Below are 27,368 nucleotides of genomic sequence, written 5' to 3' on the forward strand. Positions count from 1 at the left end.
CAGGCGCCGCCTGTGCTTTTTTTCTTTTTGCATTAATTCTTTTTAGGTGGATCTGCCCATGAAATTTCCCTCCTGTTGTTCTGAGATATGCGGTTTGTTTTGTGTTTTTTGTTGAATTTCTTTGACTCTGTGTGCCAAATGGTGTAGGGATAGAGTCTGGCTTATTCATTTGAGGTCACTCATATTTCTTAGATGAAGAGGGGGTTGTGGGAGACAGCTTCAGGTTTTGTCACGTTTTTTGTATTTTTCACATTCTTTCCGGGGGTGTCCAACCTGCAGCTTGCGGGCCAGCACATGGGAATTATTTGAGGGCTGTTTGCTTGTCTGAGATACTGTGAAAGGTATGTATGGACCTTTTTTTTTTTTTTTTAAACTGTGAGGATGTGTGGTTCAAGACAACTCTTATTCTTCCAGTGTGGAGCAGAAAAAAAAAAAGCTGGACACCCCTGCACCTTCTCCAGGGCCAAAAATGTGATGCCGCTATAAAGAATTATTGGTCTTTGTTTCATAGTTAAACAATCTCATATATTAATACTGAGTATCCAAAGGACATGCACCTCTCTGGATAAATTCAGCCTGTACGTGAAAGAAAGCAACTGAAGAAACAGAGAGATTACTCACAGGAAGTGGCAGTACAATGGATTCTCACGTGTGTGGAGTGGGAGTCTTTCCAGATTGCACTTAGACAATTATTTGACTGAAGTCATCTGTCATTTTCCTTTGTGAAGGAAAATCTGCAAGCTCCTTTGATTGTTTTAAACTCTCTGGTGAAGACAGAATGGTGATGTCACCAGCATGGAATTGTTTGTAATCACTGTGGTTACCCCCAAACTGTAGTACTTGGATAAGGTGGAGTATTAATTTGGGATGATGAAGGATAAACAGAATCCTGTTCAAAGCCTGGCAGATGCTCATCATCCACACTTTCCCCGTGGGCTGTGCTGCTGAGGTTAGATGTTCCGTAGACAGGACATGCTGGTCCTTCTGTTAGATGGTGCAGGGGCAGGTGGATTTGGAGAAATGATCTTTGCAGACAGACTTGATTTCCAATCTCAGATTCACTCTGCTCAAATTCATCTCCACGAGCCTTTGGTTTTCTGTAAGGTGAAATAATGACTTCTGCGTTCTTCTGTGCAGTGTCACCATCTGCGAAAGGTCTTCATTTTGTTGTGATGTCTTGAACAAAGTGTTTTCTAACAAGGCTGCTTCTTTCCTTTTCTGTTTTTTTTTCCTTTTTTAATTTGTAGAGCCATCACAAAATCACACCTATATCAACCACCACAGTATAATGTAACAAAAGCTAACAGTAGTAAACGCGTGCTTACCGTGTTCTGCAAGTTGATACACGTTCTCTCTTCACTGACACTAGTAGAGAGAGGAGGCATGCCATTATGTTTTCTTTCCTCTTGCTGCCGTCATGAATGAGCACAAACTAGTGGCTCAAAATGACACGAGTTTATTGACTTCTAGTTCTGTTTGGTAGAAGTCTGACATGGATCTCATGAGGGTAAAATTGAGGTTAGAACAGCTCCTTTCTCGTGGCTCCGTGAGAGAGTTGACTTCCTGGCTTCTAAACGCTGTTCAGAGCCCAGGCTCAGGGCTTCCTTTCTTCAACTTCAAAGTGACCAATGTGGTCTCCCTCCATCATCACACCTCTCGCTATGGCCAGGTGAAGGCACTCCCTTTTCCTAGACTCTAATGATGAGTTGGGGCCACCTGGATAACCCAGGATACCTTCTCTACCTAAACTCTAAGGGTTCTTAGCGTGAATGTCATCTGCAAAGTCTCTTTTGCTGTGGGAAGTAACATTGACTAGTTCCCAGGGTTTACATGTGGCCAACTTCAGGGGGACCATTATTCTGCCTACCAAACCTTTGCAGATGAGGAATGCACAGCTTAGAGATGTTGGAGAGTTCTGTGGATTCACCTGCAGTCATCCAAAATACGAACGAGGTCAGCACTGGTTTTGAACGTAGCTCTCTCTGCTTCCAAATTCCGTGCTCTTAACCAATACTGTGTGTAGTTGTGGGCATTAGAGAGGCCTGCCTAGATCCTAGTGGTTTGTAAGCATTGATCTGTGATATTTATATAACATATTTTTTGTTTGAGTCCTCTGATGTTTCAGAGGATTAAAATGACTGTTCTAAGGTAGGTGGGAAACGTGTGGTGGTGTTTAAGAGTTTATTTATACTTGGCTTACTGCGGGTGTTGTCCAAATTTGGCCTTTTATTCATAGAGACGTGATGGGTTATTAGAATAGAAGAGAGATTGACTAATATTTTAATAATAAAAATGAACTTTCAAAAAACGATCTACTTCATGGACAGCATTGAAGGTTCCATCTGTTAAAATATGGATTTGAGTCACGTTTCATAAATTTAAAAGCAGACATTTCCTTACTTTTTGAAGGACATGATAGAGGTTTTTAATATGTGGTGTTTTTGTGAAGGTCTTGCCTTTTTTTTTTTTTTCTGTGTTATTATATGTATTTGTGTAGAATAGGTTTTCTAAAATTAAATATCTTTCCCAATTTAACACAAAATTGCTTCATATCTGCACCTGGCACTCAAATTTTGGTTTAAAAGAAAGCTGTAGAATTGTATGTTGTTGGCATATTCTGAATCACCAACTGTGATTCTGCCACTGAAATTCAAACAGCATTTGTTCATGACACCGTCCAGATTTCATAATACTTGTGTTTTCTAAAAATGCTGGAGATAATTATTGAAACTAATATACATGTATAAGCTCTTCCATCATGTGTGGCATTTAACGACTCGTTCTTTGTAATTTTTAAACTCAATTTTCAGTTCACAGAAAGGACGTGGTTCTTGAGAGAACACATCATTGTGAAAGTTAATAACAAATCATGAATTTCATTTGCTTCCAATTAAACCCCCAAATGTCAAAACTTAATATCATCAAAATGCATAGTAAGCCACATACCTTGCAAAAAGTACGATGATATTAAAATCAAATTGGAAGCCCCAAATCCTGATGATGAGCTTAGCAATAGTGTTAGTTTACCGTGTTTTATTTTTCAAAGTTAAAATTTAATATTGGTTGTGTTACTTAGAAAGATGGGCAATTTAGTGCAGGGTCATTGAGCTACCACGGCCCATGCCTGCTGCCTGCTTCTATAAAGTTTTATTTAAACATAGCCACATTCACTTGCCTGTATATTGTTTATGGCTGCTTTCATGCTACAGTGGGTTCATAGAATAGTTGTGAAAGATGGAGTAGAACACAGCTTCAGAAGTATTTACAATCTGGCCCTTTTTAGAAAAAGTTTGCTGATCCCCAATCTAATGGGCTGTATGTGATTTTATTTCTGTATAGTTTTGTAACTATTAGGGGTTTCTTTTCCCACTCATGTTGCTTATTATAAGGTTCAGTGGGTCAGCTATCCATCCTCCTTTGATTTCTTCTTACTACTTACCCTCCTTCCAGCTTATTTAATCAGCTAATTGTATATCAAACCTCAGCAGGGTTCTGAGATTACTATTTGTCTACATGTCTCTGTGACCTTATAATGGTTTCCTTTATTGTTTCATGAATGGGTTGATGCTATATAAATGTTCATGGAAGTAGCATTTGTTCAAACCAATAAAAGTTTATGAAATAGGATTATAATTACTGTTCATGATCTATAGTTTTTTTTACTGTCCTTTAAGCGATAGTATTATTATTGAAAATAGTGGAAGAGAGGGGCTACATTTTGAATAGTGGAAGTTGAAAATAGTGGAAGAGAGGGGCTACATTTTGACTGTAACTGTGGTTCTTTCCTGGGGATGCTCAGCTTAGTTGCTAGGCGTGGGTTTGTTGGGCAGTTATACAAGGTGATAGCCATTACTGTTCTTTAGAAATGTGCTAGTCCTTGGGATTTGTAAGAAATACTTTAGTGTTTTATGAACTGCATTAGTTATAAGAAGACATGGAATGAGTTCTTATTTTATCTTATTTTTAGTACTGTATATATACATTATAACATTTCAAATTTGTAATTGTAGTAATTTTATACTGCAGATAAGTTGGCATAATAAGCGTCTCTCCATATACTCATTGTCTACCCCTAGGACTCTTATCTTTCCTAATGATAGAACCACTGTCAGAAGTTAGGCGGGTGATCATGTGGAATCAGTCCTGTCCCCTGATCTCTGTAACTCCTTTTGTTTCTACTTCTTTTTTCACTGATGCCCTTTCTCTGGCTGTGGGTCCAGTTAAGGACACCACATTGCATATGGTTCTTCTCTTTCCTCAGGCTCCTCCAGTTTGCACAGTTTGTTGCCTTTTCTTTTACTCTCATGACCTTGCTACTTCTTAAGAGTATTGTTTATTTTCTAAACTGTCCGTCCCCTTGGTTGTCTGATATTTCCTGATTTCCTCTGCCTCATTATTGGATACTGCATTCCCAGTTCCTCTTTCTTTTATCCCTGTTCCTATTTATTCCCTGTGACTAACCTATTTCGTTCATTCCCTTTTGCCCTTCCTGTATATCTCATGTACAAACAGCCAATACAGGCATAGTTTTTAATACTGTCTTCCACACGTATAGCCATAAACACACACACACTCTCTTCTGCGTCTTTCCTGTCCACCTGACAATATATCCTATATTAAGAAAAGATTTAAATCCACTCTTGCCTCCACTTGCCATGATAGCAGGCAGTTTTTAATATTTTCTGTTTCCCACCCATAGGATTCTGACTATGAGCTATACAACTTAGAAATGTAAAAGCAAAGCATCAAAATTCAGGGGGAACACTTTTTCCTTTGAGCTGTTGCTTCCTAACACTTAATATTCCAGGGTCATTAATATCAGTATTTTTCCACTAAAGATTTATGTCAAAATAATATAATTTGGTGGGGGGGTACTAATCTAAATGCTTTTACTGATAAACATGAATCTGCCTTTCATTTCCAGCTGGTGGCTGTGTTTGATGAGCAAGATCCCCATCATGGAGGCGATGGCACCAGTGCCAGCTCCACCGGTACCCAGAGCCCAGAGATATTTGGTAGCGAGCTCGGCACCAACAGTGTTTCCGCCTTTCAGCCTTATCAAGCAACAAGTGAAATTGAGGTCACACCTTCCGTCCTTCGTGCAAGTAAGTGGAAGCTTGTTCTTCTTTGCACATGTCATCTTAATTTACAGGGATACCAACGTTTGTTATCCATCCATGCTCCTGCAAATGGAATTCATTATCTGTTTTTATCAAAAATTGATTAAGTTTAGAATCAGGGCAAATGTCTTTTGTAAGAGAAGGAGACAATTCTTCACATTGTAATAGATAGGGCTTGCTTTACTTTAGACTAGTATACTTTTAATTGGCCAATCAAAATGAATAAGAACAATAGTTCGGGTAAAATTAACTGGAACTTTCCTTTCCATATGTTGTATCAGAATGCAGAAAGAAACAGAAATAATCAAAAGCCTTTGCATAGGAACAAAGCATAGCATTTTTGACTAACATCCGACTCCATTGCAACCATCATTTGTAGTATTGGAACTTTATCTGAATTGCTGGGGAAGAAGGGAGCGTAGGGCCAAAGTTACCTTCAGTAATCTGGAGAAACTGCTGTTATGATACCACCTCAAGAAAAAAGAATATAGCACAGTAAGTCTTGATTAGCAATCCTAGGTCACAGTGTTTCTGTTTCAGGATATTGCTTGAAGAATTCTGTTAGCCATTCCTGGGAGGCTTATTCAGAAAAGTGATGTACTTGTGCTAGAAATTGTATTTGGTATTTGAAATTTGGTGGTGTGGGTTCACTGACTGATAGTCTTCAGCTGATCTTCAGATGTGTAACGATATAGATGTTAGCATGATGTCCGACAATCTGTGAACTCATCCTAGAACAGGAGCTGCCTACCTCATTGTTGAATATCACTACAGTCACTTTCAGAGCACTGCCCTCGGGAAGCTGTGCACTGATGCCAGTGCTCAGTCCACCCTTCAAAGCAATTTTGGAGCTCTTTTTCTGAAACGACCATAAGAGCTGTCATTATACAAAGTTTGAGAACTTGCCATTGTGCACTTATGTTGGCAGCACTGTAGAAAAACTCCATCCCCTTGGAAACGTTCCCCTTGCTGCTTGGTGACCACAGTGCTAGTCAGCAAGGAGGTAGGTAGCGCATTTTCTAGGACGAGTTCACAAAAGTAACTGTCAGACCTCTTATAAAAAATTAGCATACAGAATGTAGGTAATAGTCAGAATGTGTAGTTTATTCTTCCACAGTGCATCCTTAGTCTCATTTTCTTTTTTTGCATTGGTAGCAATGGCATATTTTTGCTTGTAGATATTAACGAACCACTTCTGCTCTGAATGCATGTGTAAGAAGAATAGGGAAAGGATAGTATTTGAAAAATTAATGCATCTGGTTGACCATCGAAACCTACACGAAAAGTGTGCATATACATGTGTAGAGAATTCAGAAGGAATAGTGCAAAATGGGACATGTAAGTCACATCCTAATAGATTCTGTTCCGAGGAAGACTGGTGCTGACCACTTCTGATAATTGCCCTCTATGATGAGACTCGGATGTAATACAAAATCTTTTCCAGGAACCGTGGCATAGAAATGTAGCTAGAAGTTGCTTTAGTTGGTCGTTTCTTTAGATGCAGGATATGTAGGGTCGGTCATACACATAAACAAGCAAATATATTTTAAATTAATTTAAAATGTGGAAGTAACATTTCTTTGCTACTGTAAATAAAGTCTGATACTGGATTTACTTTGGAGAGGGTTTTTAAAAATGTGGGATAGGTACAGTGCACAGCATACAAGGTGATGTGTGGTTGGTACACAATTTTACCCCAGTTTCTTTTATTATATACTAGCTCATTAAGCCCAGGATTTAATGGATATCTGCTTGCAGGGAGCCTAGGAATACAATAGATTGCCTAAATTTGAGAAGAGTTTAGTTAACTAATTGTGCAGGTGTTCAGATATCTAGAGTTTGGAAAATAGTGTGTGGGTAATTATACCTTCATGTATATACTTAAATACAAAAATTCGTGTCGGGTTATTATTGTCATTTTGTATTTGTGTGTTTTCCGAAGCAAAATGGGCCTTGAATTTGCCACACCGTGTGAAATGTTGGAGGAAAGGCGGATTCTGTGTGGATGTTGAGAGCTGGAAATGGCATACTGTCCACCCATTTTTATATTCTTGGTCTTCTCTGGACTCAACAAAATCTCTTCTTCACACACAACCATCCATGTGTGGCTGGCTCGATGTGTTAAAATTTAAATGCTGTTTTCAACCCCAAATGTCTCTTTTGTCTTGTTTTTACTGAGAAAAAGACATTACGTTTGAAGTGTATGTGGTGTATGTGTTGTCTTGGGGCCTCCAGTGAGAGAATACGCAAATCCTATTCTGTTGCTTTGATTTTTATCCACTGTGGTGATTTAGATTTTAAGAACTTGGCGGCATTGGGTAAGTACATGGCATGCGTCTCCTAGGTACATTTGCGACTAGCCGTCTAGTTATTAAAACGTCATTTCCTGTTGTAGTAATGACATTTACTCAGGCTGGACACCGAGCCCTGGATGGGGCTGTGGTTCGTAGTCTTCCTTCCTTACAGACAGGAAAGTGAAGACACCCACACTACATAGAGGTTTGCTCAGTGGAGGAATAGTCCATTCTAATTAGTGGCAGGATTACTAAAGACTTTCACATAAATAAATAATTTTTACCTTGAGTAAAGACCAGTACCCTTCCTGTGTGTTTTCCATTGAATGAATTCACTCATTCCCTTTGGTCTGTAAAGAACTGGTGGAAGGTGAGAAAAATGTATAGAGCATAATTTTTCTTTTCAGTTGGAAAGGAAAGATGGACTTTGAGTAGTATTACCCAGAATATTAGCATACTTACTATTAGAATGAAAATGTAAGGTTTTCTACATACAGAAGTAGTTTCTTAAGAAATGACAGGGAGCCCCACTGGCGGCTCTGAAAAGCCATCTTTGCATTGTTCCTGGGTCCGGCTTCCTCCTCGTCGCAACCACCTCCGCCGCTGCGGACTCCGGCAGCTTTATCGCCAGGGTCCCCGAACTCTCGCTTTCTTTTCCATCCCCCGCATCGGATCACCAACGTGCCCCACCATGTCAGACACAGCGGTGGACACCAGCTCCGAGATCACCACCAAGGACTTAAAGGAGAAGAAGGAAGTTGTGGATGAGGCAGAGAATGGAAGAGATGCCCCTGCTAATGGGAACGCTAATGAGGAAAATGGGGAGCAGGAGGCTGACCATGAGGTCGATGAAGAAGAGGAAGACGGTGGGGAGGAAGAGGAGGAAGAAGGTGATGGTGAAGGAGAGGATGGAGATGAAGATGAGGAAGCTGAGGCCACCATGGGCAAAAGGGCAGCTGAAGATGATGAGGAGGAGGATGTTGATACCAAGAAGCAGAAGACTGAGGAGGATGACTAGACAGCAAAAAAGGAAAAGTTAAACTTAAGAAAAAAAAAAAAAAAAGGCCACCCTGACCTATTCACCCTCCACTTCCCGTCTCAGAATCTAAACGTGGTCACCTTCGAGTAGAGAGGCCTGCCCGCCCGCCCACCACAGGCAGTGCCACCCGCAGATGACATGCGCTCCTCACTACCCAACCAAAACCACGAGAATTTGCAACAGGGGAGGAAAAAAGAACCAAAACTTCCAAGGCCCAGCTTTTTTTCTTAAAAGTACTTTAAAAAGGAAATTTGTTTGTATTTTTTATTTGCATTTTATATTTTTGTACATATTGTTAGGGGTCAGCCATTTTTAATGATCTCAGATGACCAAACCAGCCTTCAGAGCGGTCTCTGTCCTACTTCTGACTCTGACTTTACTTGTGGTGTGACCATGTTCATTATAATCTCAAAGGAGAAAAAAAACCTTGTAAAAAAAGCAAAAACAACAACAAAAAACAATCTTATTCTGAGCATTCCTGTAACTTTTTTTGTGTATGTACTTAGCTGTACTGTAAGCAGTTGGTTTGTATGAGATGGTTAAAAAGGCCAAAGATAAAAGATTTCTTTTTTTTCCTTTTTTTTTTTGTCTATAAAGTTGCTGTTTATTTATTTATTTTTTTGGCCTGTTTGATGTATGTGTGAAACAATGTTGTCCAACAATAAACCAGAATTTTATTTTGCTGAGTTGTTCTAAAAAAAAAAAAAGAAATGACAGGGAAACCACATAGTGAAAGACTATCTAAAAGCGTCTTAGGTTTAACGCAAGAAAATAGCATAACCATAAAAAATAATAGGGAAAGAGAGAGACAGAGGTGGAGGAAATGGAGTAGAAGCTAGGCTTATACTACCTTGTTTTGCCATTGGAACCTTATTATATTGTCCTCATTATAAGATAATCCCATTTTAATTTTTAAAATAAACGTTTTAAGGGAATGATATTGGGGCTGGGGGTGGTGGCTCATAACTGTAATCCTAGCACCCTGGGAGGCTGAGATGGGTAGATGGCCTGAGCTCAGCAGTTTGAGAGCAGCCTGAACCAGAGCGAGACCTCATCTCTAAAAAATAGCCAGGTGTTGTGGTGGGCACCTGTAGTCTCAGCTACTTGGGAGGCTGAGGCAAGAGCATCGCTTGAGCCCAAGACTTTGAAGTTGCTGTGAACTCTGACATGAGAACACTCTACCGAGAGTGACAAAGTAAGACTGTTTAAAAAAGAAAAAAAAAGAATCTCAATATTCATAACAACATGTTCACAAATAGTAATTCTGAATTCTTAAAATAAAAAATTGAATCTGAATTTAGCTAATTATAAATATATATCTAGTTGGTAACCCCATCATGCCACATGTAACTCTTTTTAGGGACTTTACAGAACATTTGTTTATCTGTCCAAAGGCACATATACCCTAAGGAAAAACAGAATTGCCAGACACACAGCCTTAAACTGTTTGTTGTTGGCATTGTTACTCTTAGGTTTTAGGGGGGAAGCATGGGGAGAAGGAAATGACGAATAATAATATTCCATTTGTCATGCCTGGTGTCACTGAAGGGCCAGGATTCTTAGCATAGATCAGTGATTTTCAACTGGTGTACTGCAGGGCTCTGTGAGAGGATCCTAGGTGTGCTGCAAAAATTTCAAAAGATCATTCATTAAATTATTTTTGAAAGATGTTCAGGCTCAATGCCTATAGCTCAGCAGTTAAGGGCGCCAGCCACATACACCGGAGCTGGTGGGTTCAAATCCAGCCTGGGCCTGCCAAACAACAATGATAAGTACAACCAAAAAATAGCTGGGCATTGTGGCGGGCGCCTGTAGTCCCAGCTACTCAGGAGGCTGAGGCAAGAGAATCAGTTAAGCCCAAGAGTTTGAGGTTGCTGTGAGCTGTGATGCTACAGCACTCTGCCGAGGAGGACAAAGTAAGACTCTTGTCTCACAAGAAAAGAAAAGAAAAAAGAAAGATGTTCAAAGCACAGTGAGTATATTCTTATTTTTATTCTTTTATTTTGATCAATGTGATTTAAGTGTGCCACAGAAGTTTAACTATAGGTTCGGTGTGGCAGGAAATTAAAATATGGTTCAAAAACACTGGTGTAGATGAAAAGTGAGACCAGATATATGTTCGAGGAGAAGAAAAATTTTGTATTCCTCACCTTGGATAGGACTTGTCCTGCCGAGTTCATTATGTTTTATTTCTTTAAAAGAAAGAGAGAAGGTGGAAGAAAGGAGCAGTTCTGTGCTCACAGAAACAGTCTAGACTCAGTGACCACCCCAGTAGCTCACCCTTTCCCACATCCCAGCTGTGCTCTGACATTAGCAGCTCCCATGTAAAAGGGAACAGAGATCGTCAGAGAAAGGCTTGAATTCCCGTTCTGGACAGAAAATGCAGGAGATGAACTTGGATCATCATGTTGTGTTAGCAAACAAAGACGCCGTGAAAGCGCACTACTTTGTGTTGATGAGCCTGGGAGCCAACAGCGGGATGATTGGAACATCAGTAGGACTAGGGACAGCCTGCGTTCCTAACACATAAGCCGGCAAGCGAGGTAAAGGATGCTAGGGAACCAATTTATTATTTTGAAAACCAGTAAAGGAAAGAATAGGCCTCTATTCTGCGTTTCCTGTATGAGTGGTATCACAGGATAACCAGCTAACAGATGAGGGCAAGGTTAATATTTTGGTAAGTATCCCAAGAAATAAATGAAGATTAATGACAGAGTATTAGAATATTACTGTTTTACAACTCCTGATGAAATAATAGACCTAGGTATTGATCATAGTTGGGTCTTAATGTGTCCGCCCAGAATTCATGGCATAGAAATCTCACCTCCCGCACAGCCGTGGTGTTAGAAGGTGTGCTCTGGTGGAAGGTGCTCAGGCCATCAAGGCTCTGCCTCACAGGTGGATGGCACCACCTCTGCAAAGAGGCTTGAGGGGGCAATGGACCTTTCCCACTCGCGTGCTGTGTGAGGACACTGTGTTCATCTTCTCCTTCCCTTCTGCCTTCCTCCATGTGAGGATGCAATATGAAGGCCCTCACTAGATGCCAGCATCTTGATCTTGAACTTCCCAGCCTTCCAGAACTGTGAGAACAGCCCTTCCCGTTCTTTGTAAATTACCCAGTCTCACGTGCTCTGTTCTGGCAGCATAAGAACCAACTCAGACGACCACTGTGGACATACAGAAGGGTGATAATGAAGCAGACATCATGCCTTACGTGCCTCCTGGTGGAAGAACTGGACACTTCCTATGAGTTAGCCTTGATGAAAGGAATTAACCATGAATCTGATCAAACATCTAGATCCAACTGCCAATTTACAGGAAGGGAAGAGGGCTAAGGAGCCTGTTAACACCACAGGGGATGCAGTCAGCCGAGTCCAGACAGTGGGAAACCGTGTAAGACGAATGGCCCAGGTTCGTCAGTAAGCCAATTGTGGGGTGGAAAAAGACATGCAGAGGGAGCTTCGAGATTAATAGAGACTTCTGAGATACATAAAATCCAACTGTAATGTATGGATCTTATTTAAATCCCGATTTAAGTGAGGCTTAAAACAATGGCATTATAGGCTGATGAGTTGAACGCTAATTGGGTATTCGGTATTAAGGAATTATTATTTTGGTTTGATATTATTATTGAAATTATTTTTTAAGGAAACTTTATCTTTTAATTATTCGTAATGAACTATTTAGTGTTAAAATGATGTATCTGGAATTTGCTTCACAATAATCCAGTCTGAAGAAGTGGAGAACGGGTTCCATAAGGATTTAGTATACTGTATGCGTTCAAAATTATCCTTAACAAAGGTTTGTTTTTCCTTTTTAAAGGAAATATATGCACTTAAGGCACTTCTTTAATTCTTTGAAGGTTACGGAAATATTTTTTTCTCCTTGAACTTTCTCTCCCCATATTCCAAGAAGCTCAAAAATTCAACCCAGTATCTTTCATTTTTAGTATTTTACTGCGACAGTGAAACTATATTAAAAATGTAATTCTTTTAAATTTTCTGTGAAATTTAAATATACTAATGTGATCATGACAATTATTATTAACATATAATTGATTCAAATAGCACAAATATGTAACAGGTTTTGCTTTTTTTGTGTGTGAAAATAAATGATGACCTTCAAAATGAGAACAAGCAAAGGTTGTTTATTCAGAGCTGGCTATGGCAGAGGGGCCGACCACTATGCCCCTAGACCAGCAGAGAAGTGGGAAAGCTTTAGAAATGTTTAGAATGTTGGATGTTCTCTCATTGGAAGCTATTGGCACAGGCTCCTACGGATGGGATACCTAGAACAAGGACATACTTTGTGACTAGAGTTGTAGATTTGGCTTTCTCTGATTGTTCCTGAGTTGGGAACAGGGTCAAAAAATTAGTGAGTAGGTAGAGTTTTGTCACAGCAATATTACCCAGTTCTTTGAACTTGCTCCAGTTAATTGCTAAATAGCAATTCGTGATTCTTCATCAAAAATTATTATTATTACTATATTAGTGGGCACACAACTGGCTTATGACATCTTTCCTTTTGTTGAAAAGAATGATACAGGAACTGGTTGAGCGGCAAGAGGATTTGTTCCCCAGAGGCATTTCCTTGTCACCTTCAATCAAGGTCACAATGTTAAAATGTGCTCTGTTTGTCATCCTGTAAGTTTTTACCCATTATTGTACCTTATCTTAATTAAAAAAACCAGGATAGGTGATACTTAAGTATTGTTTTGTAATTTTTTTAATGTGTATGTGTGGTCTTTTAAAATTACTTTATAAAGTAAGGCGACCTGTTTAGGGTACAATCATGACTTTCCTGGACTCTAGGCAATTTGGTCTTTGCTAGTCTCTCCCACTATAATAATATCAATAATAAAGTAATAATTATTATTCTTATTTCAAGGCAAAGTTTCACTCAGTCACCCTGGGTAGAGTGCCATGGCCTCAACCTAGCTCACAGCAACCTTGAAATCTTAGGTTCAAGCGATCCTCCTGCCTTAGCCTCCCAAGAAGCAGGGACTATAGGCTCGTGCCACCACACCTGGTTAATTTTTCTATTTTTAGTGGAGAATGGGGTCTTAATTTGCTAGCGCTGGTCTTGAACTCCCGAGCTCAAGCCATGCACCTGCCTTGGCCTCGCACATTGCTGGGATTACAGGCATGAGCTGCCGCACCTGGCCAAATACTGATGACCCTTGAGTACATACCCACTTCTTATGGGTGTCTGAAGGGCTGAGACAATTCTCATCCCAGGTAACTAAAGTATATGCCCCTTAGGGAGATGCAGTACTTTCTGTGGTGCCGCCATGGAGCCACTTTTGTGATAGATGTTTAGCCATCTCTACTTAAAATATTGACAAGTCAGGCTTAGAGAGACTGAAGGTGCACGCAGGTTATATGCAAATCATGGATCCCTGTCTCATGAGGTTTTTTTTTTCCCCCACTTTATTATTTTTTTTTCTTTTCATAATTCTCAAGGAATGTTTATAGAATTCAGGCATTTGGGGGTAGCCTGGCTCTAAAATCATGGCAGGTTTCCTTTTCATCCCAGAATTTAGGTTTCCTTTGGAAATGGCATATTCCTTAGTGACGGTGGTAAAACTTCTGCAGCAACATTTTGGGAAACAAAAGTATGATTTATTATTACCTTTCCTTTTTACTTTTGTATCTTTTATCTCTGTTAACCTTGCCTAAGTTATGTTAACTTTATTAACTTTTTATTCATTACTCGGAAAGTTATTTTTTCTATAATATTATTTAATTTAGATTTTGCTAACTTCTTAATTTTTAGCACTCATATATCAGTAATTATTATAGAGGACTTGTGTCATAAGTTTGCATTCTTTTCCCTCCTTGATCTCTTCATTTTTTTTCTTACCCAGTGATATACAGATTAATTTTATCTTCCTAAGAGATCCAGGATCTTTGGTTTGGAGATTGATCCTCTTAACAATAACTGGTATTAGAATATTAGTTTCTTGATCTGATTTAAATACATATTAAGAATAGAAATAATATTTGTATTGTATTTCCTTTTAACTTGTGAAATGGAGCATGGCATACAAATGGTATTCTCAGGATTTCAAATAATTGCCTTCTTACCACGCAAGTTCTATTCAGCATGTAAAACCCATCCAGTTTTGTTACAGATGCAATCTGATTATTACATGTTGACAAGGTCATATATCTATTAATTGGATTGGAGATGGGATACAAAATTGCTGTAATTATTGTAATTTTCTAGCTAATTGCAGGGTTAGTGGTGAATATTTCACTTCTGCAAAATGAAAAACAGTATTCCATCAGGAGTTGTTTTATGGGGTTTCAGGCATTTTGTTTTATATCTTTGATGCTTTTTGCCCATAAAATATCTCTTTGTTTTGTTTTATTTTTTTCTTTTTCTTTTTTTGGTATTGATCTGCCTCTGAATGTCACAGTGCTCCTTGGCAGGGATCAGTAGAGTAAGGCTGAGGCAGAGAGCTGAGTGGTGCTCTCAGTTACCTCTTTGTTCTGGTTGCCAAGTTACCTCTATTGTTTGTTTATAAATTGGAGTACTCTTCTTTCAGACCAATAACAAAGGTTGGATGGGTTAGATCCAACTGGAAGAGGAGTCCTCCCTCTTTGTCACCTGTGCCCCACTCAGACATGCTCTCTGAAATGAGCATCGAAGGGGAAAAAAATTTAATTCTCATGGTTTATGCATTTTTTTTTTTTTTTTTTGGTCAGCCCATTTCATATTGTAATATGAGGCTTGTTTTGCATGCTCTCTCTTATTTAAGCTAAGTTAGCCTCCAGAGCTGGAAGCTGAGTTGACATTTTTAGAATAATGGTGTGTATCCAAGGTATGTATATAGGGCTGCAGGTGGAGGGGGGCAAGCCATGCTGTGAAGAGGGTGTTGGAAGCTTGCTGCAGAAGATGGTAAAAGCAGACTGATGTTTATTCCCCACTGAAATATAAACTGGAGGCGCAGGTGAAAATTGCCAAACCTAATGAGCAATTTGGCAGATAAGACAGGCTGTCAGGCGACAGCAGTTCAGCGGCAGGCGCGCTGTCTGTGAACCACGTTGTCTGTTCCAGAGGACTCCATTTAAATGCCATAAATAAAATCTTTCTCACTTATTTGATATCCCAAAGAAGGTCTACTTTAGCCTTCAGATTTCCAGTTTAATAGCCAGCTGTCAACACATGGCGATTTCGGTTACGTAATCTAAAATTATTGGACGTTTCTCTCTTCTTGTGCTTCATCCATTAAAAAATGAACAAGGTATATTTTCCTTATCAGATCATAAGTGATATCAGGCTTTAAAACCTGCTGATAAAAGATAAGTGATCACCTGCTTCATTGGGCTGAAACATTTCCTCTGTGGTCTTTGCCTTGGAACACTCTAAAGTAACATTACCGTCTTTTCAGTGTACTGTTACTTATATCTGCTTACTTTACTCGAGATCCTTTCCTCCTGTTGAGCACATGAAAATTTAGACATGTGCATGGCTTTTCACCATTGAGGCCATTGATACATTGAACAAGGGATATTTGAGAAAGATTTTCGTAACTTTGTTGAGTGTAACAGCTCCTTAGGAACTCCCAGCCCACCTGCCTTATTTTTATCATTTGGAAACTGAAGCTCAGTAACGTAAAACAACAGCAGAGTGTGTGTGTGTATGTGTGTGTTTCTGTCTCATAACTGCAGCTCAGGACTTCCTAGTCCACATAAGCAGAGGTATTACCAAAAATGCACGAACAATTAACTATGCCTCAAGATCCTTGTGTTCATTTATTTGTGGCATTTCCAAACACCTGTCTTGGGTCCAAAGCATCTTTCAGTTCCTACTTGGCAACAGTATTTCTAAATTAAGTAGACTAAACATTTGGCCCTTATGTGTAATTGTATGTATGTGAAACATTTACATCTTTAAACAATCTTCACATATTAATAATACGTTAGAACCTTGGGAAGTTGACTGCCTAAGGGACTGTCACAAACTGGTCAACATACAGAGGTGGTTGACACAAGGAACTAGGCCTGCTATACTGATAGGTTCATGGGGTGCATGTCCAGTCTATGAAAAGTAGGTCAACTTCAGGAGGTGGTCAGCTGTGGAGAGTCCACTGTATTTTATACTTAATAATAGTGACTGGCAATCCATTTCCCTGTGAGGTATTAATTTTTTAGAGATTTTTCTACCCCATGTAATCAGGTATGGAATTGGCCTGTAGTTACCAGATTCTGCCTTAGACAGTGCTCTGATATTCATCTGGAAGCCTTGTCTTCAGGGTTCACAGTGCCACCAGTGGGCCATCTCCACACCCTGGGTGACATGACACTTTAGTACAAGATGAGTCACAGATTTCACCAGAAGTTGCCTTTGAAATTAGAGCCAAACCACATACAGCTGGACCCTTTGTACAGCTCCCTGTATTATTCAAATCCTGTTGAAATAATAGAGAAAAGCAGTTTTAGAGATTTGTTTTTTCTACTACCCCTCCTTGGCATTTCCCCACTGGTCAGTCACTTCCCTTCTCACTTCTTTTCGCCCTGGACTAGTATATTTTGTTTGGCTCTGAGGTCATGACTTGGACCCTTGCTTTTGTATGGGAATATACTTTATTTATCTATTAAAAATAGATCTGCCATTCAATCCTATAACTCCTCTACTAGGTATATACCTAGAAGACCAAAAACCACATTCATTTGTACCAGAATGTTTATAGCAGCCCAATTCACAATTGCTAAGTCATGGAAAAAGCCCAAGTTATTGCTAATAAACAGATATATAGTATCTGTTTATCAAATGCAAAATAGCCACTTACACCTGAAAATTTGTAAAGGCAACATAGCTGTGTATATGTTAGGAAAGTATAATTTAAATCAAAGCAAAGAGAGCACATTTCCAAATGGTAATAAGAAGTGTGTTGTGTAGAGAAAATAATTACATCAAAGTGTTTGTTTTCACGACATGAGACGGTACATTGGTGAAGAAACGAGATTTCTTTTTCATTTTCATCTTCCATTTCAGCCGGGTGTTTGGGTTCTTTTTTCTATTAGCGCATGTCACAGAGTCCCATCTCGTGGACTGTTTTGTCAGTATAAAAGCCTGGCATATAAAATCTTTTTCTTGTCTTCTGGCAGCACGTGATACAGATCTCTTGTTTACTTCTTGAGAATATTTCACTTATTTATTTTTTCATCACCTTTCACTGTCTGAAACAGCTTTGTGTTCCCAGTTCTGCCTGCGTCTGGCTCCTCTGCCCAGCTGGAGATGTCCCGTATGTCGTAGGATCATTGTGTCAACCCCAAATAACTGAAGGATAGAGAAGAAGCCACACAACAGGCAGTAAGAGGTTGATACGAGTTCCTCTGGTATCTTAACTTCCTCTGACTTCTCCGTGGAATGGACAACTGGTAGTCTCTGCAAGGGTTGATTACCCCTTGAAGAGAAAAAGGCAACTTGATGTCTAAATCAGTTCCCTAATTCGTTTTGTGTTATGTCGTGTATGGTTAATTCATTTAGATTGAGTTTTCTATTATTAATTTATGAAATATTATTTATCAATTCATTGCCTACATATTACCAAGTCATTCTTCTCTCTAATAAGCCAGGAGCTGCAGCGTGTGCACACAGCATAGCTTGTGAATGCCAAGGAAACCATTGGTGGTAACGCCCTCTTAGAAATGAAGGTCTTCCCACTGGGTTACAGCTTTCGTGTGAAAGCCATGAATTATTTCATAGTAGGGCTGAGTACATTGGATACTTTTTCTTCCATTCTTGAGATACTTTACTAAGAAGAATATGTTTCAGCTCTATCCATATAAACATGAAAGAGGTAAAGTCTCCATCTTTCTTTAAGGCTGCATATAATATTCCATGGTGTACATATACCACAATTTATTAATCCATTCGTGGATCGATGGGCACTTGGGCTTTTTCCGTGACTTAGCAATTGTGAATTGGGCTGCTATAAACATTCTGGTACAAATGTCTTTGTTATAATGTGGTTTTTGGTCTTCTGGGTATATACCTGGTAGAGGAGTTATAGGATTGAATGGCAGATCTGTTTTTAGATCTCTGAGTGTGCGGTGCATCTTACAAGGGTACATGTGAAACTTAGTAAATGTAGAATATAATTGTCTTAACGCAATAACTAAGAAAATGCCAGGAAGGCTATGTTAACCAGTGTGATGAAAATGTGTCAAACTGTTTATAAAACCAGTGTATGGTGCTCCATGATCGCATTAATGTACACAGCTATGATTTAATATTAAAAAAAAAAAAAGAAATGAGGGTCTTTGTTAAAAAAGGTCTTTCCTCCTCTCTGTAATCCCAGCACTTGGGGAGGCCAAGGCAGGTGGATCACTTGAACTTAGGAGTTTGAGAACAGCCTGAACAACAGTGAGGCCCTGTCTCTAGTACTAAAAGCCTAAACACTAGCTGGGCATTGTGGTGGACACCGGTAGTCCCAGCTACTCAGGAGGCTGAGCCCAAGAGTTTGAGGTTGCTGTGAGCTGTGACTTCAAGGCACTCTATCCAGGATGACTGAGCCAGAGCCTGTCTCCATAAAAAAAAAAAAAAAAAAAAAAGGATGGTCTTTCCCTGTCTTCTGTCATAGATTTGTTGCTTCCTTTATATACATATACATACATACACATATATATATATATATATATATATTTTTTTTTTTTTTTTTTTTTTTTTTTTGCAGTTTCTGGCCAGGGCCAGGTTTGAACCCGCCACCTCCAGCACATGGGGCCGGCACCCTAGCCCTTTGAGCCACAGGCGCCGCCCTTCCTTTAAATATTTTTTTCAAATTGGCATTTGGAAGCACCTACCCTTAATTATAATCATGAGTTTTCATAACTTCATAAATCGAGGATTATGGCTTCATGTACTATTTCTCCCGCTTGGTCTCGGGAATCCAAACCATCCATCTTGCTTGTAGGTAAATACTGTCACACTCTGGTCCCTGTGTGCGCTGACTTTCTGTTTATGTTGTCTCTAAAAGTTGCAGAAACTTTTCTCTACCCTAAATTTTGGATCTGTTCTAGGGATTAAGGCTCCACCTACCCATTATTTTTCAACACTTGTTTTTATAGTAAAGGGTTAATACAATGACTGCAGCAGCTCGTTGCCTGTGCTGCAAATTGTGTCTCTACCACGTTATACAAAATGTTTATTTCACGTCCGTTTGTCGTAATACCCTACCAATAATTAAAACACACATATGTGTGTATAAAATGTGTGTGTACTCACAGATACACATACACACACACAGCTCATTTAGTGAAGTTTATGTATGGAAGGATGTTCAGGTAGCTTGGAATTTTAGGAAAATAAATCATCTTTAAGAGATAAATTATTAAGATAAACGTTTAAAGATAAAACATTTAAAATGGAAAATTGCACTTGGATCATTAGGAAATCCTCAGGCTAGTCATAATAGGGAAAAAACAGTAATCAAAGGGCATTTCGAAACTCTGCTAGGTTACTCAACCTATCATCACATTTAATTAAAATGTCAATTTGAGTCGTTGCTGATCCATTGGCTAATTTCTTATTTAAATCGGGGTGAGAAGTCCTTACTTTAAATATAGAATTTATATTAATGAGTTGGAAAAAAATATTCTATTGCTTGGCAGAGATGATATAGCCTAAAGATTTATGGCTCAGAATAAGAAAAACCAGGTAGTGACCAGTTTGTGTAAGTAGCAGCTGAGTATCTACTCGTATTTAATATTAGTGGTTTCATTTGTAACCAGAGTAAGGGAGTCGGGAATCAGGAAGAAACAGGACATAGATGTATCAGAATTTACAGAACTCAAAACTGCACTGAATTTTTTGTAAGGACCTGAATTTTGGGTGATCCATGGTTAGGGCTTAGAAAGATTGCACTACCCTCAGAAGGAGGGCAGGGAAGCTCTAGGCTTTTGTTTGTGTGTGGTGATGGTTTGTTTTCTTGTAGATGGTTCCTTCTTGCCTACATCTTTACATGGTAGTTGAAGCAGACAAGCTCCATTGGGCTTCTTTAAAAATAAGGACATTAATCGTAGTCACAGTGGTGGCACCTCCCTACAGGCTGTACACCCTAATGTCATTACCTTAGGGGTTAGGATTTCAGTGCATGAATATCTGGGCTGATAGCATATAGGATGGTCTCCTTACATCAGGACAGTATACATTCAATAGAGCCAGGGTAGTCTCCTTACATCAGGACAGCATACACTCCATAGTGCCAGGATGGTCTCCTTACATCAGGACAGCATACACTCCATAGTGCCAGGATGGTCTCCTTACATCAGGACAGCATACAGTCCATAGAGCCAGGATAGTGTCCTTACATCAGGACAGCGTACACTCCATAGTGCCAGAGTGGTCTCCTTACATCAGGACAGTATACGCTCCATAGAGCCAGGATGGTCTCCTTACGTCAGGACAGCATACACTCCATAGTGCCTGGGTGGTCTCCTTACATCAGGACAGTATACGCTCCATAGAGCCAGGATGGTCTCCTTACCTCAGGACAGCATACACTCCATAGAGCCAGGATGGTCTGCTTATGATCAAGGTCTTTACCCTAATCACATCTGCGAAGTCCCTTTTGCCGTTAATGGCAATCTCTAGGGATTAGGAGGCGACACCTTTGCACAGACCATTGTTCATACTGCCCAAATTATACACACACTTTAGTATTTTTGAGGAGTGTGACAAGACTACCAGTTCATTTGTTTCCTATAAATCGGTGAAATGAATTCCATGATGAGGAGGCGATCTCATCAGGTGAGAACGTACCTCTGACCCAACATTCGTGGGTTGATCATTTATATTTATGAACACTGGGAGTGAAAGGAGTGAGTAGTGAAAGCCAAACCACCTGTTTAGTATTTCTTTGAGATCATTTTTTGTTGACATGAGCCAATTGGGACAGTATTTCGAGAAATAAAACTCTAGCCATCATTTTGTAATTATGTTTGCTTGATTAAAAACAAATCTGTAGTAGCAAAGGTTGGTTGACATTTAGCTATTATGCATAATTTAAACGTTTTTTAAACAAATACTGATTTTCATATGATAGGTGTGACAGTTTGATTAGAAGAAAATTTATTCAAGTCGTAAATACTAGATAGGTTGAGCAGTTTCATTCTTTCACAAGTACTTTCTTGTTCAAGCTCTGTCTCTTCTCTGCCTTGTGATTTGTTTTACTTGTAAGCATTAAGTTATTATACGTTATGTTATCATAGTGTTACTGATGTTATTGGAATGTCTGTTATTACATTGTAACCTCAGTTACTGGAACATAAGTTTTTTAAGTATTGGATATAACTTGTATTTGTGAACCTCTGTATCAGTTTCTGTTTTATGTTTGTTTACTGTGTTTTGAAGAGAGGCTTTTAAGATGAGTCTTCATGAGTATATTGACCTAAAGGCCCATTTTTCTATTATTGCAACTTAGTTTTTTATTGTAAATAAGTGGATTTTTGGGAGAATTAAGACATTTTCATGGTTCAGCGCCTATGGCTCCAGTGGCTAGAGCGCCAGCCACATACACCAGAGCTGGCGGGTTCAAACCCAGCCCGGGCCTGCTAAACAACAATGACAACTACAACAAAAAATTGGTGGGTGTTGTGGCAGGTGCCTGTAGTCCCGGCTACTCGGGAGGCTGAGGCAAGGGAATCGCTTAAGCCCAATAGTTGGAGGTTGCTGTACGTTGTGGTTCTAGGACACTCTACTGAAGGTGAGGTAACGAGACTCTGTCTCAAAAAATAAAAAAGACATTTCTTTTATAGCACCCTTTTCTAGTTTTGTGTATGTGTCCTATAGTGTTCTTTATTTTGTAGTGTTTCTTTTTGAGACAAAGTCTCACTCTGTCATCCTGGGTAGAGTGCTGTGGTGTCACAGCTGACCCAGAAACCTCATACTCTTGGGTTTGAGCAATCCTCTTGCCTCGGCCTCCAGGTAGCTGGGACTATAGACACCCACCATAACGCCCGGCTATTTGTAGAGATGGGGGTCTCGCTCTTGCTCAGGGCTGGTCTCGAACTCCTGAGCTCAGGCAATCCACCTGGCTCAGCCTCCCAGAGTGCTGGAATTATAGGCATGAGCCATTGTGCCCACTGTAGTTATTCATGTACCTCTCTAGCATGTAAGTTTTTATAAAACAGGAATCATATCTTTGTCATCCCTGTGTGTTTCTAACAGCTGGCTGTACGCAGCAGCCCTTAGTGTCCCTGGGTTCCACAGCTATGGATTCCACCAACACTGGCTTGAAAATACTCGGCAAGAAATCTGTACTGAACATGCACAGACTGTTTCCAGGTCATTATTTTCAAAATGATGCAGTATAACAACTATTTAAATAGCATTTATAAGTACTCTAGAGATAAAGGATGTGGGAGGCTATGCATAGGTTACATGCAAACACTATGCTATCTTATGTCAGGACCTTGAGCATCTGTGGGTTTTGGTATTTGTGGGAATTCCTGGAACCAATCGCATGCAGACCCCTAGGGTGGATTGTATTCCCCTTCTTACCCCCTAGGACTGGCGGTGGAATGGCCTAAAGCCATTCTTAAAGTAGATTTAGAGAGACAGGATACTCCAGTTCAGGTTCTAGATAAAGCAATGTGATAAGAGAGCATTCCTATGTGTTAAATATAAAGTTTCAATATCTTTATATCTTTTAATTTTATTTACATTTTTTAATAGAGATTTTTACACTGAAGGAATGTTTTATTTCAATCATATTTTCCATTATACGTTATTTTTCCGTATTTCATTTTTTATGCCTTCTCCAGGATGGTATATTGATATGGAGCCTCAGAAGTAACTTTCTGGACATGGTTGGTTACTGACCAGTGCCACACTCTGTTGGCGTGGACCGTTGAGATCCTTAATTAGAGGACAGAGCCACTGAAAGCACATCTAACATGACCACTCTGTTTATAGCTATGTCCTCCGTCTTCATTCACTTCTTTTATCACCAAGGCAGACTAAATCGCTGTGGTTTTGTTAAAATCTTAGAACAAGGCTTCTTTGCTTCATAGAAGGTTTGATTTAGTTTTATAATTGTGGTTATTATCCCTGACCAATTTTAAGGAAGAATAAAAATATTTTGACCTAAACAAGTTAACCACTGGGGGCATAATTTTATACTCAGGAGTTGGGCTGCTGTTTATCGTTTTGTTTTTTGAGACAGTTGCCCTGGGTAGAATGCCCGTGGCATCATAGCTCACAGAAACCTCAAATTCCTGAGTACAAGCTATACTCCTGCCACAGCTGCCCACCCGAGCAGCTGGGACTGCAGGTGCCTACTACAAAGCCTGGCTCGTTTTTCCATTTTTGGTAAAGACGGGTGTCTTGTTCTTGCTCTTGCTCAGGCTGGTCTGGAATTCCTGAGCTCAGGTAGCCCACCGAGCTCTGGCCCTGCCTGGCTGCTGTGCGTCCTTTCTCCTCGTCCCTCCTCTGTACTACACGACGTTTTGGCATCCTTGGTAATGCACATGGTTGATGTTTGTATTCTCCTTTCTTGTGCAGAGGTTGGGACCGTTCATCCAGTGGTGTTCTGATTGGGGTGTGTGTGTTGCCTGTTTTGTTGTTGTATATTCAAACGTAAGTGTTTATTCTTATTTATTGGTGGAAAATTGAGCTCTAGATAGGCCTTTTGACTTCAAATAATCCACACCAAGAATAGGGAGTGACATAAATAGACATAAATGGCATGTATGACCCAAAAATGATGTTTATAAACCTCATAGGACAGATTTTTCTTTTTCTGTGATTAGTAAACTTCTCCCTGAGTTGAGAAATTTTCACCTCCAAGAGACGTGCCCCTTTCCAGACAGACTTTTTAAGAGAATTATTAATCAGATGAAGCTTTCTCTGCCAACATCTGACTGCCTTTTATAATTTGCTGTCAATTCCTGTGGTTTTTAAGCTTCTGGTTTTTATGCTACTCACAGTTAAAAATTTTGGTTCTTTCTGCTTCCATTTCTACTAATCTTACTGGTAAACATTTTTGAACATCTTCTAATAATATACTTAAGGGCATCAGAATACAAGTATCTTCTCACATTTCTTCTCTAGTACTTACTGCATACTGTTCTATTAACCCTTGAATTATTTTTCTAAAATATTTGCTATGGATGTGCGGGTAAAATGCAAGTGGTTTACACCTGTAACTTGATTGTGATCACACATGCTTAATCTTTCTCAAAAATGAAAGAAGTCTGGGCCCAGTAATATGTGTGACTTTTCAAAGTCAAAGTGTATCTAATTAACCGGGGTTCAGGCTGCATGTGGAGCCTACTAATCACGTGCTTAAATTCCATGTCGCGTCTTAGTTAACTTGTGAAAAATGCCATTTCATGGGCTTGACTTAGCAGATCGTTTCAGTAAAACTGAACCTCTTCTGAATGAATGTTATAAGAAGTCAGCACAGCCTGTTCTAAAGAGATTGATTCAAGTGTAGCACAGAATGTTGTAGATACCCTTATGGTGAATATGTGACCTCAGGTAGCTTTTCTTTTTAAAAATGCAACCCTAATTGGAGGATAAAAATCCACATAGCCCAGGGCCCCCTGCGGACAGCAAAATCCAGGGATGCTGGAGTCCTGATATATTAATAAAATGGCACGGTCATTTGCATATAAGCCGTGCACATGCACCCCTGTGCTTTAAATCATCTCTGGGTTACTTACAGTTCCTAATATAATGAATGCAATGCTGTGTAAATAGTTCTACTGTGTTGTTTTTTAATTTGTGTCTTGTTGTTGTATTGTTTTTATTTTCTTTTAATATTTTAATCTGTGGTGAGTTGAATTCAGGGATGCAGAACCCACAGATCTAGAAGGCCAACCGTCTTCAGTATGACTGTGTTACATATTTTCCACTTGTCTTGGAAATTCTCTCTACCTTGATGGATCATTTGTATTTTTTTTTTTTTTTTTTTTTTTGTGGTTTTTGGCCAGGGCTGGGTTTGAACCCGCCACCTCCGGCATATGGGACCGGTACCCTACTCCTTGAGCCACAGGCGCCATCCCAGGATCATTTGTATTTTATTACATTTTTTATTAGAGAAAATTTTTAAACATATGCAAAACTAGGGAAGAGTAGTATAACGAAATCCTATACCCTCCTAACAGCTCTAACAGTTATCAATTTATGGCCAATCTAGCTTTGGCTGTACTCCCACAAACTCCTGCAAATGGCATGATTTTTAAGCAAATTCCAGACTGCGTGTCATTCCTTCTGAAAATGTTTTAGTACACACTTCCAAAACGCAAAACCTTTTATTTATGTAACCCAAGTACTGTGTAACAAAAGACAGCACTTTATTCCTGCTACATAATATTATTGTTAAAATTTCTCTGATTGTTTTGTCAATGTGATTTTATATTTGGCTTGTTTAAATCAGCATCTAAGCAAACTGCACACAATGCGTTTGATTGCTGTGTCTCTTGTCTGTTTTAGTTTATAGGGTCTTTCCCCACCCCCCAATTACTCTCTGTGTGTGTGTTTCACTTTATTCATTGAAATTGAGTTTGTTTTTCCTGTGGTTTCTCCCATGGCTGGATTTTGCTGAATCTATCCCTGTAGAATCCACTATATTCCTGTATCTTCTGTTTCTGATAAATTGGTAGCTAGACGTAGAGTCTTGATATGATTCCGATTTTATTTTTGACAGTAATATCTCTGAGTGGGGGGGTGTGTTTCCATCTGCAGATACAAAACATGTGGTGGTTTATCACATTGTGAACAGCTTCTAGTAATTATTGCCTGGGTCCATTATCTTGTTTGCTACAGACTGTTATTCTAATTCTTCTGTTTATTAGCTGGGAGATTTCTATAAAGAGAAACTTTTCCTTGTCAACTACTTTGTCCCTCTGAGGTACAGTAAGGAAATTCTTAATCCCATTTATGTCTTCATTAGTTTTCAGAATAATACGTTGGCTTTTCAGGCCAAAAGCCCCTGGTTTAGTTTCTCTCCTTTTCTAAAAAAAGTGTCATTAAGAACTTAGAAACTTTAACATAGATGTTTCAGCCTGTTGTATTATTATTTTTTCAGATGCTTAAATTATCCCTCATGGGTAGCAGCGGGACCCAAGTTGGCTCCTATAGGCTGCTAGTGAAGGCAACCTCGCACTCTGCCAGGGCTCTGTGTCCAGACGCATCCTGGATATTTCCTGCTATTCCTGGAATTAATCATTTCTCTAAGTAGCCTTGTCCCTTTCAGAGGGGAAGGATATTCAGAAAGCTACTATTTCGACCCTTTGATTTTATTTTACGTAAGTTTAAAGGTAAGTTAGAATCAAGAGTGTCCTGGCTCTAATTTCAGTTTTCAAAGAAAAGTCTGAAAGTGTAGCGAATCTTTCCAAGGGTTCAGATATAGATGAGTTCCCCCTATCAATTCCAGTGACCCTTTATCTGAACTCTACCAAACTCCGTGAACTTCTCAGGAGACGTCTCTGGGCTGTAGGACTGGTCTTGCCTCTCATTTGGCAGGTGTAGCAGCCAGGATGGGCACTTCTGCTTGGTTCCCAGAGGATTTCAGAACACAGCTATGGCTGTGCTTGTTTCGTTGTGTTGTAGAAATGACATCTCCATTAAGGAGCTTAACATTTTGTATTTGTCCCTGATGAAACTGAGTGCCAGGAAATTTTGCCTGGACCTGGTAGTGTGTTCCGCAGGCAGAGTGTGAGGGAATTTGTTCAGAGCCAGGTCGCCACGTTTTCAAGAGGTTTTTCCTACTGTAGTTCTTCTCTTCCCTGAACGTGGGATCTGGTCATTTGTATGCAGTCCCACTGAGTCCTGTGCATTCTGCATTTCTGCTCCTAAAGTTGGCCTTGTCAATGGTCCCTGGCCTGGCATGTAGGACCATAGAAATGTGGAAAAGGAATCTCAGAACTTCATGTAAACTGCATTTCATTATCTCACATT

The 27,368-nt window shown here is 39.5% G+C and overlaps 2 protein-coding genes across 23 annotated transcripts in view; both read left to right on the forward strand.

Moving 5' to 3' along the window:
• The window catches only part of PARD3 (par-3 family cell polarity regulator), a 760,426-nt gene that overhangs the window by 305,439 nt on the left and 427,619 nt on the right, over positions 1–27,368 (forward strand). For all 21 annotated transcript variants that reach the window (XM_053573215.1, XM_053573201.1, XM_053573216.1 and 18 more), the window contains exon 3: positions 4,925–5,105. In XM_053573215.1, coding sequence (XP_053429190.1) covers positions 4,925–5,105 — 181 coding nt within the window. The remainder of the gene's footprint in view (positions 1–4,924; positions 5,106–27,368) is intronic.
• Positions 7,809–9,115, forward strand: LOC128573004 (prothymosin alpha-like). 2 transcript variants are annotated; one of them, XM_053573224.1, is made up of 2 exons: positions 7,809–8,280; positions 8,329–9,115. In XM_053573224.1, the coding sequence occupies exons 1-2, from the start codon at positions 7,929–7,931 to the stop codon at positions 8,430–8,432; spliced, it is 456 nt and encodes a 151-aa protein (XP_053429199.1). In that variant the 5' UTR covers positions 7,809–7,928; the 3' UTR covers positions 8,433–9,115. The 2 variants fall into 2 exon arrangements, with proteins under 2 accessions (XP_053429199.1, XP_053429198.1); XM_053573223.1 differs by having other exon boundaries at positions 7,809–9,115.

This window comes from Nycticebus coucang, chromosome 20 (assembly GCF_027406575.1).
Source record: "Nycticebus coucang isolate mNycCou1 chromosome 20, mNycCou1.pri, whole genome shotgun sequence".
NCBI lineage: Eukaryota > Metazoa > Chordata > Mammalia > Primates > Lorisidae > Nycticebus > Nycticebus coucang.

Excerpts from the sequence above, each read along its gene's own strand:
- LOC128573004 (XM_053573223.1), top strand. The coding sequence starts at position 7,929 with ATGACAGGGAGCCCCACTGGCGGCTCTGAAAAGCCATCTTTGCATTGT.